The 16,302-nt window shown below is 38.6% G+C and overlaps 1 protein-coding gene across 6 annotated transcripts in view; it reads left to right on the top strand.

Annotated features, from left to right (window-relative positions):
- Positions 1-16,302, top strand: part of MCF2L (MCF.2 cell line derived transforming sequence like) — a 167,774-nt gene that overhangs the window by 52,342 nt on the left and 99,130 nt on the right. The window contains exon 1 of one of the 6 annotated variants that reach the window (XM_064503804.1): positions 7,461-8,619. The exons of 4 other annotated variants lie outside the window; for them this stretch is intronic. In XM_064503804.1, the coding sequence (XP_064359874.1) occupies positions 8,499-8,619 (121 nt within the window). In that variant the 5' untranslated portion in view covers positions 7,461-8,498. Of the gene's footprint in view, positions 1-7,460; positions 8,620-16,302 lie in introns of those variants that run through there. One more of the 6 variants, XM_064503819.1, reaches the window with a different exon arrangement.

The following is a 16,302-nucleotide window of genomic DNA, read 5'->3' as shown; positions in this document are numbered from 1 at the left end:
GCATCTGTGTCTTTTCTCTTTCATTTTTCTACCTGCTTCTGACCCCAAGGGTATATCTGGGAATCCCATATGTTCTTCTGATGGGGAAGGTCAATATCTGTGATGCTTTCCAGATGTGCTGTCTCTATTTAAGAGTACAAAATAAGGAATAATCCAGTGCAGTACTGTGCATACTAATAGAGGAGCCTGCTATTGATGGCGTCTCTCTACACATGACAAACTTGAGCAAAGTCTGCTCATATGACCAAGTCTCTGCTTTGTGTTTCATTGCACAATGAAAAGAATCACCTTTTGATACAGGCACTGTCTCTGGTTTTGGTGTTGCATTGCTGACTGTTAACGTCCTGCTCTGCTAACAGTTGTCAGTCGTACACATGAAACAATTGAGTTTCAAGGGCAAAGCAATTTTTCTGTAAGGGGGGGGATGTGTGCAGGGACTAAAATACACACAGTTTAAATACACAGGGACAGTAGATAGGGCATGGGAGATGGAGTCGTGGGAGCAGGATCAAAACTGTCAGCTGGAAGAGATGTCAGCTTTCTGGAGCAGATCACTATTGTCCAAGAACCCAGCTGCTTCATCTCTGAGATCAAGTCTCCACTGTCAGTCGTCTGATGTCAGCATTCTTGCTGCCTCATTCTGAATAGTTACATTTTTGTTATCATCATCTTTCTTAGATGAATCAGGATCTATCAAATCAATTGAGGATGAAGAATGAAACAATGGGGTAATGATTTTAATTTTCACACTTTTCAGAAACACATCTTTGATGGACAGCAGAATATGCCTCTGTAATGTTCTTTATGTCTGGGGCCAGGTAAAGACTGCTGGCTGAGTACTACCTTTAACTCACAACTGAGAAACATCATTTAGATTGCTTGAAAAAGAAAACTGTGAATGCAAATGTGACAAGATCAAAATTTAGAGGGGAGAAAGGGGATATTGACTGGAGTGGACCTTTGCTGGTACAGCTCTACAGGTATGGGAATCCGCATTTGTAGGCTTTACTCGCATCAAAGAATATGCAGGGAAGGCATTTTGTGCTCAGGTGCAATCTGTGTTTTTTGTCGTCTTGACCTTTTCTTTCTCTGTAATTTTGGTACTACCTAACAACGTTATTTCCCTCAGCCTTTTCATGCAGTGAGAATATATCAAGAGGAACCATCACTTCATCATTGCCTACTTCTGCTTAAGGTATTTAATTCACAAAATCTTCAGTGTCTTTCAATAGGCTTTAATGAAATACTGCATTCGGAGACTGTAACTCCAATGATGCACTTGCCCACTGTACCTTTATTTGGGTTCTAAGTGTGCAGTGGTATAGCCATAAACAGTAGTCAGCAGGACTATCTTATTAAATCATGTGAAGATTCTTCTGCTGAAGAATCCAAAAGAGATCAGTGCAGATTGCAAGAAAAAAAAACACTACTGGTTTTAGGAAATAAGCATTAAACACTATGTCCAACCTGGAAATCAGTAGGTATTTGTAATTTGAGTATGCTGGCACATGCCATATTTTAAGCCAGCATTATTGGCTTCTTTAACCAGGAACCACATTGTCTGTCCTTCCTGCTTGTCCTACACGAGAACCATTTCCCTCTGATGTGCAATGCAGCTGCACAAATGCAAATGCCAACACAAAACAAGCAGTAGGAAGAAGTTACTGGGAGCAGGAATTCTCCCTTTGGCAGCAGTATGGACTTAGGTCAAACAACATGCCTATGTGATTATGGCTGTATTCAGTGTTAGTGCTAGCTAATAACAAGCTATAGATAGACTGTGCTTCTCATTCTTTCTAAGTGTTACAGCCATAGTAACTGTGTGGCATACAGCATTCGTTTTACATTTTCAGAAGGAAATTGTCTGTTGATTCTTAGTTGTCAAAGAGCTTTTCATTTTTAAACGTAAACACAGACTTGTCCTAGTCATTGGCAGTTCCAGATGGTCTAAAAAGTCTAGGTCTCTCTCTTACTGTGCATTCAGATCTGCTTGCCTGAGTATCTTTATTTATGGCTGTGTAATTAAAATATGTCTATCAGAGCTGATTAGCTGATAAGCAGAATGAGGCAAACTAACTGAACATAGCTCAGTAGCTTAGACTAAAACTTTGGCTGTCTGGCTAGCAAACTGGCAATTGTCCCACTGATAACTCCCTTCTTGCCAGTTCAATTAAATATGTGAATCTGTGTATAGGGAAAATCCCATTCTGCTGCAGGCCTAGTGGTAATCAAAATCAGCAGTTCCTGAATTCTTTGTGTTCCTTAATATTATGAAAATCTCATTCTTTCTCCAAACGTTTATATGATTTGTCACTCCTGCATCCCTTTAGCCTTTTTTTAGAAGTTGCAGTGGAAAACCTACTGTGCTGCATATTAATAGGGGCCTGAGAAAAGTCTTTTCAGGTTCTTACAGCCTAGGGGTTTTTATAGCATTTCTGAAAGGTCTCTAAAGGTATTACTTAAAGGTATTATAGCTGCATACCAGCTTTGTGATGTATTAATAGCAGCATTTCTTTGGTGCAGAGTGGATTACTGCCATATAAATTTATAATCGGTGTTACAGTGCAGGCAGAAGAATTTCAAAACAGCTACTCAACTGAAAATTCTTGCACTTCATTCACACACTATTCAAGAAGAGAGTAAAGAGGGAAGATCGTGAGATGTGGAAAAGGATTAAAGTCTGACAGGGAAGAGATAAGAACCAAGCACAGGATCACTTGGGTCCAAAACTCGTGGTAATGGAGAACATTTTTCTGAAGAAGGGAACTACAGGAAGAGAGGCAGAAGGAACAAAGGGTGCTTCTGGCCTGTGGCAGTACAATGAGACAATGTCAGCTACTTATGTAGGTGCACAGTAGTCATTTCTCACTGTACCATTAGGTTTATGAGAACACAGTAAGCTACAGCCAGGGTCCACCACTGCTGTGAATTGTCTAGAAGCACAGACTGAGCAGCAGTCTATACCATATTGCACATTTTGTAATTGCCAAAGGTATTGTCTTCAGGAAAAGACCTTCTGAAGATCACCCATCTAATCATAGTTTTTGCAGTGTCCTGAATCTCCACAAAATCTTTTCTGAACAGTTGAGAAGTGTATTCCTAACTGGAGGGTGCTCTGTCTCCTTTAAAGAAATGAAGGAAGTGCAAGTTTCATTGGTGAGTTGATCACTAATCTCAAATGTGGCAGACCAGGTTGGGAAGAGAAGCAGTACCTGACCATATTGTAAACGTTTACAGACCCCCTCCTTTCCCTCCCTTACTACTGCTGCTAAAATCAACCAGACTTGTGAGGAAATACTCTGTACCTGCTGTATGTAGTTGTTAAAAGATGGAACTTTTGGACTAGAACCCTTTTTTTTCAGAATAGTAAAGTATTATTGAACTTCAGCCAAAGTTCTTTTTGCATCAAAACTTGGCTTTCTCTTCCCAGCTGATTCTGGATAGAGCTGTTTGGTGGAAGATCAGCTGAAGTTATTGACTGCTTTTATTATTCGTTCATATATATTCAAGTACATATATATAAATAAGATATATATTAGATATAGATGTGTTTTGAACAGAGCCTCTGCTAGCATAATTTAATATATAATAAAGTCAACTATTTACCCTCAGCCTCTTAGTTCGGTTATTATTTATGTAGAGGAAGCTGGCACATGATGGGAATGGCAACTATGTTCCAAGGTGTACATGCCGGGAATGGCCAATATGCCTGAAACTGTAGTGTCTTTACAGGACATTGTCGCTAAAACTATATTCGATAAACGTTTAAACCACTTCTTTTCTTTTCTTTGCCATTGTTTTGTCTGGTTTGCATCAGCAGCTTCCCCTTACCCATGACTCTGTGGTGCTGCAGCCACCACGTAGCAATATCAAAGGCCTCTTCATCTTCCATTATTGACTTTCTCCTTCTTTTGGCACAGAAATTCCCTCTTTGTGGGCCCACTGCCTGCCTGTGTTATCACTCTCCCTTGTGCTCTGCTCAGAGCAACAGCAAGTGGGTACCAAATGCAGATCTGAAACCGTTTGTCTGGTGAAAGTATGAGCCTATATCAAGGATAGGACAGAAGCAGGTCCCATGAACTTAACCTGAAGGGATTCCTGTTCTTCATCTGCCTTCAATTCTGTCTAAAATGTGGGCCTCACACCTCTGGCAAAAGTGCTCAATCCTGGCCTGTAGTTTCATTTGCTGGGTCATTCTGCCTGACTGAATTGAAGTAAACCAGTGACCTGGGGAGAGTAGCAATAGCTTAATTACTTCTAATGTCACAGTAGCCTTTACCTGCAGCATTGCATTGGCACTAGATGCTAATCAGGCTTTTCCAGCATTCTGACCTGACTTGCACCAGAATCACTACAGTTTTCATGCTGTTTCGCAGAACCTCTCTTAAAGTTTTGAAATTGTCTGCAGGTTGCCTTCAAAAGTTACCGCATTAAAAGACCAACAAGAAGTGCTATCTAGCTAGATGCTACAAATGCTTGGCAGCATTCTCTTCTAGTTATTTGAGTAATCCATTGTGATTTTTCTCAATGTTTTCTATCCCTAATGGTAGATTAGCTTGTTCTTTTGGAGGCAGGGGTCAAATTTATTTCTGAACTCCAAGAAATTCAGGCATGCAATACAAAATTACTTAAATTAGAGAGGCAGATATTAAACTTTAAAACTTTTTTATTATTTTTATTTTTTTACAAGGAAATATTAACAATTCCAGAACACTGAAACCTTAAATTTACATCTTGTGAAATTTTTTGTTTCTCATTATTTAAATTATAAAATTATCTGTATTGATTTTAGGTTTTATTTAAATGATGATAGTTTAATTTTTTTTGAGAGAGAGGTTGCTTTAAAGAAAGACTATCAGCTGTGGTTCAGCAACATAATGTCCAAATATAAATAGCATGGAAGCTGTCCATTTATCTCAGTCCTGATCTACTTATATTCATCTGATGCTTATTACAATCATGGTTTGTCTCTGAGCAGACACATTCATTTAGGATTAAGCTTGGACAACTAACCTAATTCTCTCTTGTAACTTAATTCAGGGTTTGTGTGTAGATTTATCATGAAATAGGTAATTCTTTTACCTTCTAATGTTTAATAAACTAGTATCAATGTATTTTGAAAATGTATCTGTCATCTGTATCTTTTTTTTTTTTCGGACATACTGAGTTTGTTTGTAATAGCTTTTAGTTTGCCTGTATATATCTCCATTAATACCAATTTCTGAGTTTTCTTCCCTACCCCAGCCTCTCTGTATATGGGACTGTATTTTTTTAAATGTAATTTCAGTTTGCAGATTCTCTAGATTACATTATGGGAGTTCTTTTTAAACTTTTTCTTAGAGAGAAAGTTCGGATAGAGTATCCTAAAAAATCAAGTATAAGCACACCTATCAAATTCCAACAAGTATAGAAACAGTATGGGTAAAAGATGTACATAAACTTTATATCGAGCTCATCCACTTTGACAAGAGAAAGATTCATTCTTGTCTTGTTTTTCAGTCTACTTGACATCTTGGAACAATGATTTAGTTCTCAGGTTTTCAGACAGGTTTTGTCTCATCATTTTCACTCTACAAGAGTGATGAGACACTCTGTAGAATCAGAGAGCGTATACAGATGTAAATCAGTGTGGCTGCTTTTAGAATGAATGTGCAAAACTATAACTGCAATCAAAAACAGACCTGGAAAGGAAGCATGAGAAAATAAGACCTGTTTCATTGCCATGATTTTGTTCATTCCATCAAGGCGTTTGTAGTTATTAAAAGACATTCATCTAGGTTACCCATTGGATGTTACCATTTATGTGACATGAAAGAGATCAGGTTCAGTCTAGTTGTTTTTGCCAATTAATGATCACAGAATATTACCATATTTAAACTGCTAGTTTGCTGATGCAATACAGAGCACAGAAGAAATCTTCCTAATAGGAGCTTTTGTTACAGTAATGCCAACAGCAAGGGAAAATATTCAGATTATTTTCCTGGTGATAGAGGCTGCTGCTGTTTGGAAAAACTGCATTACACCATCTGTTTCCTTCTGATTGTGCACCACCATAGTCATTGTTGTGATTAATTTCTTTGCTTCTACGCACAAATTCGAGTGCTTGAAAGAAGATTAAAAGCTAGTTTTACGGACAGGGATGTAGCTAATGGCTAGCTTTCAGCAGGATTTTCTGTACTTAACAACTTTACAACTCAAGCCATCAATCTTTTGCGTGCATTAGACACATGAAGAAGGCAAGGAGAAAGTCTTTTTGCTTCAGTGTAATAATCCGCTGCATGAATTGTTGGTGAGATTTCAACCGTGCGCTATTAGTGTCACCGCACACTCGAACACCGCGAGGACAAAGAGTCACTTTTCTGGCTGGTGGCTCAGCTGCAGAAAGAAAACTTGTAGCTTCATTGTCTTCCTCTAAAGTGCTAGACTGGTGCCTTCGGTCACGAGGCTGGTGTGCCCCTAAAGCCCTGAATGTACAGGAAGCTGGCAGGTAGGACAGTGTGGGTGGCTGGCAATCTGCGGCACGCATTTCCTGGTCATGTTTGGTGCCTCCACCTAGAAACCGAGCAGCAGGGAGCACGTTGCACTTTTCTCTCTGCAGATGTTTTTGTTTCGCTGTGTCTGAACTACTACTTTGTGTCCCTGAGTGATGAGCAGCTGAAGAAAATGTGGAATTTTGTTGGATATTGATGTTACGGTTTCACTGCCTTATTTCAATTCCATCCTCTTTTGTTTGAACCCTGAATATATAGTACAAGGGAAGTGTGTATCATGGTGGTTTTCCACCAAGCTATTACCTTCCTTCTTTTTATTTCCTCTATTACTTAAATAAGCTTGGTAGGCCTTTGATCCAGGATTAGTAGCACAGCTACATCATGCAGTGTTTATTATAATGAATTTGGAAGACAAGTGATACTTGCACAAAATTTGTCAATTCTGGTTTATTTTTATGTCTTTTCTTGATCATTGCATTTTAAGATTGTCACATTAGCCTGTGATAAAAGTTTAACAATTTCAAGATAAAACTCTAATGGTTCTGCGCTGTTAGCAAGGTAAATTCAAGCTGGTATTTTGTAGCAAGTTACTTAATATTTGTTTCCATGTGACTTCAGTAAAGGTTGATAGTTTTAATTTGCTTTCAGAACACCAGTACTTGGTACATCATATTCCAGAACACTTCTTCAGTTTGATGTGTGTAATGGTATATGTTGGGGTTATGGTAGATCTGTAGCCATACAGGACATAGTTAAACTGAATTGAGAGGAAAATGTGGACTGCCAAGTAAAGCAGTATTATCAGTTTCCTCTCTCTCCTGCATTGAAAGAGACAGGGGGAGCAGACAGCGTAGAGTTTCCTGATATGTTTTAAGAAAGCCTGGGATTCATTTCCCCTCCCTTCCTTCCTATTAGTTGTTTGCTAACTCCCAGGAAGATTCAAGTCTTTCTGCTTGCATATTCTGGAAACTCACTTTGCATTTGAGGGGGCTCAGTTCTCTTCTGTGCAAATTTAGGGAGAGGAAGAAGAGTAGGTGATAAAACTCTGACTTAGAGTAGATTAACAGAAGGGTAGTTTTTAATTGACAGCCTTGTAGTGGCACCAGTATTTTCTTTTAATCTGCTGGCATGAGCATAGTGCTGGCCCCTGTGGAGTACAGGATGCTTCAAACGCAGAAATAGGAAATGCAGCAAGTGTCAGCATTAGATTTCTGCCTGTCTGAGTGCTGATTTGTGAGCTTATGAGAAAGACCTTCAACCGCCCTTCTTCAATAAAGACCTAGGATGTCTCTTTGCAACTGCTGAACATCTCCTCACGTTAATGTGAAGGATATGAAGATCGAGCCAATAGGAGAAGTTACTTGGAACGAAAAACAACTGTGGAACACTGTATGTGGTTGATCTGCACTAACACGCTGGATGTTTTGTGGGGGATTTTTTTTATTCACTGAAAACAGCATAGGGTTGTTTCAAACAGCTGCAGTTCTTTTGGATGAAACATTGAAAAATACAGAGTTTTACACTTACTTTGAAGATTTCATTTGCTAGTCTGATGTGCCTGTGTGAGAAGCTGTGCTTTCTTTATTTGTACTACTCACACCGGAGACAAGAAAACGGACTGTAATGTGTACCAAGATGTTGTACCTTCTGTGTGAGGTATACCAGAAAGTGTGAGGATCTTTTAGCTTTGTGTAGAAACTTGCCCTTTTCTGTCCATTAAGTACAACTGATTTTTCTTTTCTCTTTGTAGTAAAACCAGGTGTTGGTTTCTGAGGAAAAGCACATATGATACAAATAACTGAACTGTACCTATTTCCAAGTCTTTAAATCTCTGTCATTTTTTTTTCTTTTTTTGATAGCATTTGAATTGGTCAAAGAAACTTTGCACTCCATTGACATTAAAAAACAAAATCACAGTATCTTTCTGTGCCTCAGAAGAGTGTAAGCTCTGAAGAGCTGATTTTTCCTTTGGTGAATAACTTGGTGAAGATACAGGGATACACATCCATGTCTCAACGTCGCTTTTTAAGGGAAGGACGTGAAAGTCATTTTAGGATCCTACCAAGAGTCAGCCAAATCCTTCATGGTAGAAGACACCCACGAAATAATCCACGCCAAACATGCTCTGGTGAGGTGACTACATAGGTGATCCTATATTGTAATTTTTATCTACAAAGAGTGTTTGCACTTAAATTTGAGTAGCACGTGAGGTGAATATGAGCAGTAAGTAGCCTGCTATTGGAGTTGCTTATCTGTTCAGCTGTGATAATTCTTGCAGGAACTAGTATTTTCTCTCAAAGTATTCTCACGTTGGGATCCAGTGACTGTTACAGTTTAAAAAAATGTTTATCCATATTATATATTATTCCTGGATAGTGATTACTCTCAGTCATTGGTACTTGGAGGAGAAAAACATTATATGTGCATGCAATACTGGTTTTCCTAGCAGTTCCAGGCGTATGATATCTGACAAATACAGGTTTGCATGCTTTACACCAAATTCCCTTCCATACTCATTTTTAAAAGAATTTCATTAAGTGCTCCACTCTTAAAAATATAATTAATTACACTAAAAAAAAAATTATAACTGTATTCACAAAATGAGGAATGTCTGCTTTCTGAGTGCAATGTACTAAATTTAAGACTAGCCACCATAGTGTTACTCAAAATGATCTCTGTGTTTAATAAAGCAACATTTTATTGGAGTTTTTCACTGAAATAGATTCACCCTGACTGGTTGACATAAGCTGAAGCAGATTTTTTGATAATTAATTAGTCCTTTCTTACAATGACCTACTATTGTAAAAAAAAAAAAAAAAAAAAGGATGATTTTGTTTGGTTCTTTTTATATTTACTTGGTAAATTTTGTAAATATATATTTTTCAAGGCTTTTGAACATTTCGTCTTTAATTTTGATACTTATTCTTGGAAAAAAATTAGAAAAAGGAAAATGCATCTCTGGTGGTTCTTTTTGCTTACATTTTCTTTTATACTGTCCTCACTGAGTCTTCTGTCATCTATTTTGTTTGAAATGAAGATTATAACTTTTCTTTCTTTATGTTTTTTTGATAATTTCAAAAATGTAAGGATCTCACCTTTCCTGACTTACCTGTTCTGGGCATTCTTGAGGCCAGGGGTTCGTGCCTTTAGGAGTGCTAACTAATAAATTACCAAAATTCAACAAGTAACTCCATGCAGCTCAGATGAAAGGTGTGATGTTAACTGCTAATAATGATAGAAAAGTAAAGTCAGAAAAAAAAAATTGTTGTATTTTAAACACAGGAGATGCAGTCTTACAAAATAAAACAAAGCCTCCTCAAATTTCAGTCTTACTTTTATTTGGGATTCAACCATCACTTCCTAGTAATCATATTGCAGTTGTTTGTGTTAATTCACAGTGTAGCCATAAAAACTGCCACTTGTATCTTTTTTCTTTTTTTAACATTTATGCAGTTCTGAGTTTTGGGCACCTGCTGACCATTCATGAATGAAATGGGGCTAATCCCAAGTGTAGGGAAAGCCTTGACTGCATGAGAGAAAAACTCAAATTAAATATATTGAACACTTTCTAATGTACTTAATTTTCCTGTTTAGCCTAATATCCTTCAGACTCTGATCCTTTACATAAATCTTGGAATGCTATATGCTTACAGGTTCCTTTTACTACATGTATAGATTTGTATGGCCAGAAAAATACATGTTTCTCTTGGAAACTGTCTCTCTTCTCTCCCACCCATCCCTATTATTATTCCAAAACTCCATTCGATTGTGTTGCAGTCTTTCTTTTTGAAGTCTTCAAGTAAGCGAAAATGCAGTTTCCTTTCCTTCCTGTTACCCATTTTATGTTGACAGTAGGAAAGCAATTATATGGTTCTACTTTTAACCTTATGTATCCAGTAAGAATTATTCCATTGTTTTTGATCAAAGACACTTTGTGGGCTTTTGCACTGGTAAGAGTTTTCCCACCTTTTTGGTGGCAGCCCTTAATTAGCATTCAAAGTTTCAGACAAAAAGTTACGCAGTATGTGTATATCAAGGTATTAGATTAGGGAACATGAAAGAGAGTGGAGCCTAGGAACATTTCTATCCTTTAGCTGCACTAGGTAAAATTAAAATTTTGGCAAGCATTTATTTATAAAGTAAACTTACTTGTGATTCTGTGAATCCCACGATGTACAAATCCCTTTTCTTCCCATGACAAAATTAAGCCACTAAATCCTCTTGTCCCCAAATCCCACAAAGCTTTGTTCTCATTTCTTTAGCATCTCTGAAAATTGCTGAGAGAAGTTTTGGTCGCTGTCACTTCAGTCTTTCCCCGCTCATTAAAAGAACTATAGAAATCTTTATGTGAATAATGAATGTCCTAGTTCATGTATTTGATTTTGCATTACCTTACATATATATAAGTAAGGGAGACTGTGCTGGCTCCGAGTCTGTATGTTTCATCAAATCTGTCAAATTTCTCTCTTGCTTTTAATTGTAACAAAGAGGATATTTGCTTATATGTTATGGGCAGGTGGACCTGTCCTCTTTGGCCTTATCATCCTTCCTCAGTCCTCTACAAGTGGGAAACTGCAGGTGTCTTTTCCCTAGGGGTGGCCATGTTGCTTTTATCCCCTTGCACTGGTTGAGCCCTCACTGTATATTTGCTGTATTTTTCGCTGTAAATTTGCTCTTTGGAACATAAAGATTTGGGATATAGTGCCCCTCCCCCCGTGCTCTCCGACTGCGCAGGTAGGGCCTGTTTAGGTACGGCCAGGCCTGCCCCCAGGCAGAAGGGGCTTGCATTTTCCACCTGGAGCTGCTCTGTCATTGACAGTACATGTTCTGCATGCTTCCACGTCTCTGGCTGTACATAGGTGCGGCAGCAGTTGTAGAGTTTGTGGAAGGTTTCAGCCCTGGAAACATGTGGCTTTAAGCAGTCTCCTGTGGGGACACTTGTCTCCTATCAGTGGAGGAAGTTTTCCCAGGCCTGCTATGGCCCGTTGTAATGAGCTTCCTGGGGTGGGGCCAAGAACAGACCATCCTTTGAGATTCTCCTCTTCTTTCTCTTTCTCTAAGCAAAAAGAAACCGTAGGTCAGTTTGAATCAAGGTATGTAAAACTTTCTGAAGTGGAAGCTCCAGAGACATCCATCTTCAGTCTGTGCAGTGGTTAGTAGGGGATTGTGAGCATCTTTGGATACAGCCTGTAGTCTGCATCTTTTCGCACTGGATTCAGGTTGATGAAGAAGACTGAAGCTCTGTAGTAGTCTGCTCTCCTATGTACTCTTCAGGCAGGTAGTGAATGAAGAGACAGTCCATGTCCTGGGGTCCTTCCCACCCAAATGACTAAGTTCTCTGACAGCGTACACTCAGGCAGCGCTGTAACATGGATATCACATACTAATATACTTGCTGTAGTAAAAGAGTCTGAGAAAGCCGGGTTAATTCACAGCCTGGGCAATCCACCACAGATAATGGAGAGGAGCTTAGAAGAAGCACACTCGTACATCTTCTGTGTCAGCTGAGGGGATGGAGATGTGGTGCATCTTTTCCTCATATGAGTATTCATGCTGGGTATTGGGCTTTCCTGTGTGAGAAGAGTGTGTGGCCTATAACTCACAAGCTGGATGGCAAAATGTATGGATGCGGGACATGTTAGACTGAACAGATGTGAGACTGAATATATGAATGTAGTGTGGGCAGGCATACCTATGTCCCTGAAGGCTTCAGCATAGCCAAAGCCTGCCTGGAACCTGGGTAAATACTAACCACTCTGGTCAGTGTTAAAGTCTTTGCCACTACAACTTCATTACTGTTATTCCCCATGCTAGTTTGGTCTGGGCTTTTAAGACTATTTACTCTTGCTGCAATCACATCTTCATTTGCTGGCTGGATAAACATGTGCTGAGAAGGGACTTACTTGAAATTTGCACCTTCCATATTTGAGCCTTCCATTAGCTGCCCGACTGGAAATGTCCTCGTCTTGTTTTCTTGGAAAAAGTTGGTGAAGAGAGTTGAGTGTGGCTCCATAGGAGAGGTGACAAACTTCACTGAAATGTTAAAACCAGGAGTGGGCAGTTCAATACAAGTACTTCCAGATAAAGAGTGTTTTGGATGTCTCAGTGAAAACCAATTTTGCTCAGCCTTATTAAAGTCTAACATAAGTGAAAAAGTGTTCAGGGCCTGTGTCTATAGCCTAGCTATGCTGTATCAGACACTGGCCATATCTGCAGTCTGTAAATATTCTGGGTGGGGACGCAAAGGGAGGACATTATAATTAAAGAGATAATTACAACAATGGAGTTACTGGAGGAAAATAAATTGGGAAAGTCGTCTTGTGCCACCTGCTGCGTTTATGGAACAAAGTTCAGTTACTGCGAGAGCTCTTACCATTTCACGGGAGTTTGTTCGAAGCGGAGGAAGGGAAAAGTGGAAGCTTTTTTTCTCTGAGGATTTTCACTCATGATGAACCGCAGAAGAATTTCTGTAGCAGAAATGAAGAGCTATTATTTTTTCTCTGAATGGTGTTCATGGTTGGATTTGGTGGCTCAGGGTAAGTCGACTTAACTTTATAATAACTCCTTGATCTCGTAAATGTAAACGAACTGTGCAGCCTCCTTAGTCAGGGATGTTTAAGGTGTGTAACTTGGATCTGTGTGCTAGGAAGCATTTTGAGCTAAATCTCTTGTACGTGCCAAAAAAAGCATGCAGTTCAAGAGTCTTACTACCGTAAATTTTTATAGCTCACTGACTCTTGCAAATGTATCTATTCACAAAATGCATGTGTTTGAAGAGCCTACATGGTGAATGGTAGTGTTTAGATGTTTTTTAAAATCACCTTTTTCAAAGGAAGCAAAAGAATAGATATTTTAGGATCTGAATTTTCATATTCGGCCTTTTACAGATTTTTTTTTCATTTCAAAGTCAGTGATAGCAAACCCTCCCCCCCATTTTATATCTGTGATATGCTAAAAGGAAATGATTTATTGGGCTCAGCCCAGTGAGTTAGGCAGTGAAAAGTGAGCGCATCAGCACAAACATGGTCACAGCCGATGTCCTTCCAGCCTTCAGAAAAGTTACCAAGGAGTGTGTCCATCCAGAGACCTCTGTTTCTTCCCTCAGAAATCAATCTCAGAGCATCCTCCCAGAATTTTATAGGGCAGTTTGTGCTGCTGGAGCTCATCTTCAGTCCATGTTTTCAGAAAAAGAGACTGTTACAGTTCAGAGATACCAGTTCAGTGACACTGGCAAACACTGTTTTTCCTCCTCCACTTTAGTGTCTATACTGACATAAAACTGGGGGACACCAGCCTCCTTTTTTACTGTTTTTTTTTCTGCATTTTTTTATTACAGGAGTTTTCTAATTTTAAAATCTTGGGGGGTTTTGTGTTAAAAGTTAAAAATCAAGGAAATGCATGATTTGAGGGGTGATTTTCACAATCCTTATAAGATGCATGCTGAGAGAGAAAGGAGAAATATCTAAAGTTGATTACATTAACAACAGATTTTTTAGATTAGTCCCACTTACAACAATGAGACCTCTGAAATCACTTATTATTTCCCATTTCTTGTATGAAAAAGCTATTTGGATTGCTTTTGAAATAACATAAAATTATATTATCAGGACAATGTTATTAAAATTAATATATATAAATTTTTGATGCCTTACTCAATTTGTAGAAAAAAAGATGTTCATTCTACAGTTTTATGCATAATAATGAAGGAATATGTAAACTTTGGGGTATTGACTTACAGGCTGCCACTTTTATTCACCTCGCTGATGAGTCCTCCAAGAAAACTGATGCCAAATAGTCATTGGGATAATAGGTCATATGCTGCTTATCCATTGGATTTTTTTCCTTATAATTTAGTGGAATATTATAAAAAGTGTCTTTTAAAGTTGTGGAAAAGCTAAATAAATTGTTATTTCTTTCGTGTTTTCCTCCCCCGTATAAGGAATATGACTACTACTGTAGCTACACCTGCTCTCTTCTTACGAGGGCTTTCAAAAGTCATTCCAATTAATCATTTAAAATGAGTATTGCATTTATAAATGTAACTTGCAACTGCTCTTTAAAAAATGAAAGTGAGGAAAAAAAACCCCAAACCCTGGAATTAGGGGCAGTACAGGTTATACACATCAGAAAGAAAGGCAAGAGGAACTTGCCTCTGTTCTGATAGAGCCATTGACCCTGAACTCCCTGAACCTGCTCCCTTTTCCCTTGGACCACTCTAACCTCTGTCTTTGATTTTCCCTTTTTTTCCCTGTTTACTAAGATGTTAGCTACCCACGAATGTTCTTACAAGGGACAGAACTTTTAAAGGGATTAAGGTTGTCCGACATTAAAGATAACCCATGCGAATGGAGAAAAAACATTAAAAAAATGCTTTAGTCATTGTATACATGAAAAATGAATCCTCAGAAAACAAAATTGGACTGATTGTGCCTGCAGCTCTGGAAATGGGGAAAAACTGGTGGTCTTCCTGACCACCAGTGCTGTTTTAAATTCCTACTTAATTAGAGGCATTAGTGTATATGGCATTAATGCTACAGTATGGGATGAGCTAGTAGGAAGTTATGTTTTTCCTGCTTTCATGGCTGTTGAAGAACATTAGCCCTTGTGTAGAAAAGAAATTTTAAAGAATAATGCAATAGTGGAAGAAAAAGCACTTACTGATTCCTTGATGAATAAGTAGAGACATTTTACTTCAATAATTTAGGGCAGAAGTTACGTGCTATTCTTAGAACATGTCTTTGCTTTTCCATACAGAGAATTGTCAACAATAAGTATTTACTCTCTGGGCAGAGCCTGTCCTGGAGCCACAATGTAATTTTATTTCCTTCCTTTATCTTCTGTATTGTATTTTTTAAAATGTTTGCAATCTCATGCTGTTGCAATACGTTTTGCTGTCCTTAGTCAGGCTTAAGAAGATGGCTTGTACTACTTCCTCTTACTGTGATACATACAGTGTTTAACAAAATCCCACATGACTGTGAAATTAACCTCAAAGGTTAAACTAATCTGGAAAGGTTGAACATACGTGGCCTCTTGTTAAAGCAAGCTGAGTTAAAAGGAGCCAGCTTTATTGTAAACTTTCCAGTTCTTCCTGATTTAAACTAGACCTTTTTTTTTCTATCTCAGTATCACTACCTCTTTTTCCAAAGCAGGAAGTGAAGAGCAACACAACTTTTGTGTGTTTCATTTCTTATTCAGTGATTTAAAAAAAGAATCCAAAAGAGGTTCTGTTTTAGTCAGCAGTGGATGCAACATCACACACCACTTGGTTTCGAGTATGCCGTGGACTCTCCCTCGATCTTGTTGGTCAGTGCTTTTTTCTAAAATTAATGGACAAGGCCTGGCGGTAGTCTTAGTTTTTATATTACTATTGTTTAGTATCTTTCAGCAGCCTTTGATATCATTGACAGCAAGAGTTTGTCAACTTTGCCCACAAGTCTGGGTGAATGACACGGCTGTTGAATAGTTTAATTCTTTCCTTTTGGAGGGAGGCCAGAGCACTAGTGGGAGTTTATTGGCGCCTACAGGAGTCTTTCGGAGGAATCTTTTCTGCTTGTTACACCCTCTCTGCCCTCACAGGTGAATGTGAGAGTTTTTCAGCTGCCCTGTCATCAGCATGCAGTCAGTTCCAGCCCAATCTTACTACTTTTGTCAGACTTACGTTTAACTCTGATTTCAAAGTTTCTAGACAGTTTTAGAACTTTGGTAAAGCAGAGGCCACAGAAAAAGCTAGTCCTTGGGAGCAAGTTAGAAGAGGATCTTGAAGAGGATAGCGGGAATAGTTTAAGTTTTCTTTTACTAAGGAGTTTGG

Source organism: Dromaius novaehollandiae, chromosome 1 (assembly GCF_036370855.1).
Source record: "Dromaius novaehollandiae isolate bDroNov1 chromosome 1, bDroNov1.hap1, whole genome shotgun sequence".
Lineage (NCBI taxonomy): Eukaryota > Metazoa > Chordata > Aves > Casuariiformes > Dromaiidae > Dromaius > Dromaius novaehollandiae.
The sequence above is the reverse complement of the archived record's forward strand: the minus strand, read 5'-3'. Positions and strand labels throughout refer to the sequence as shown.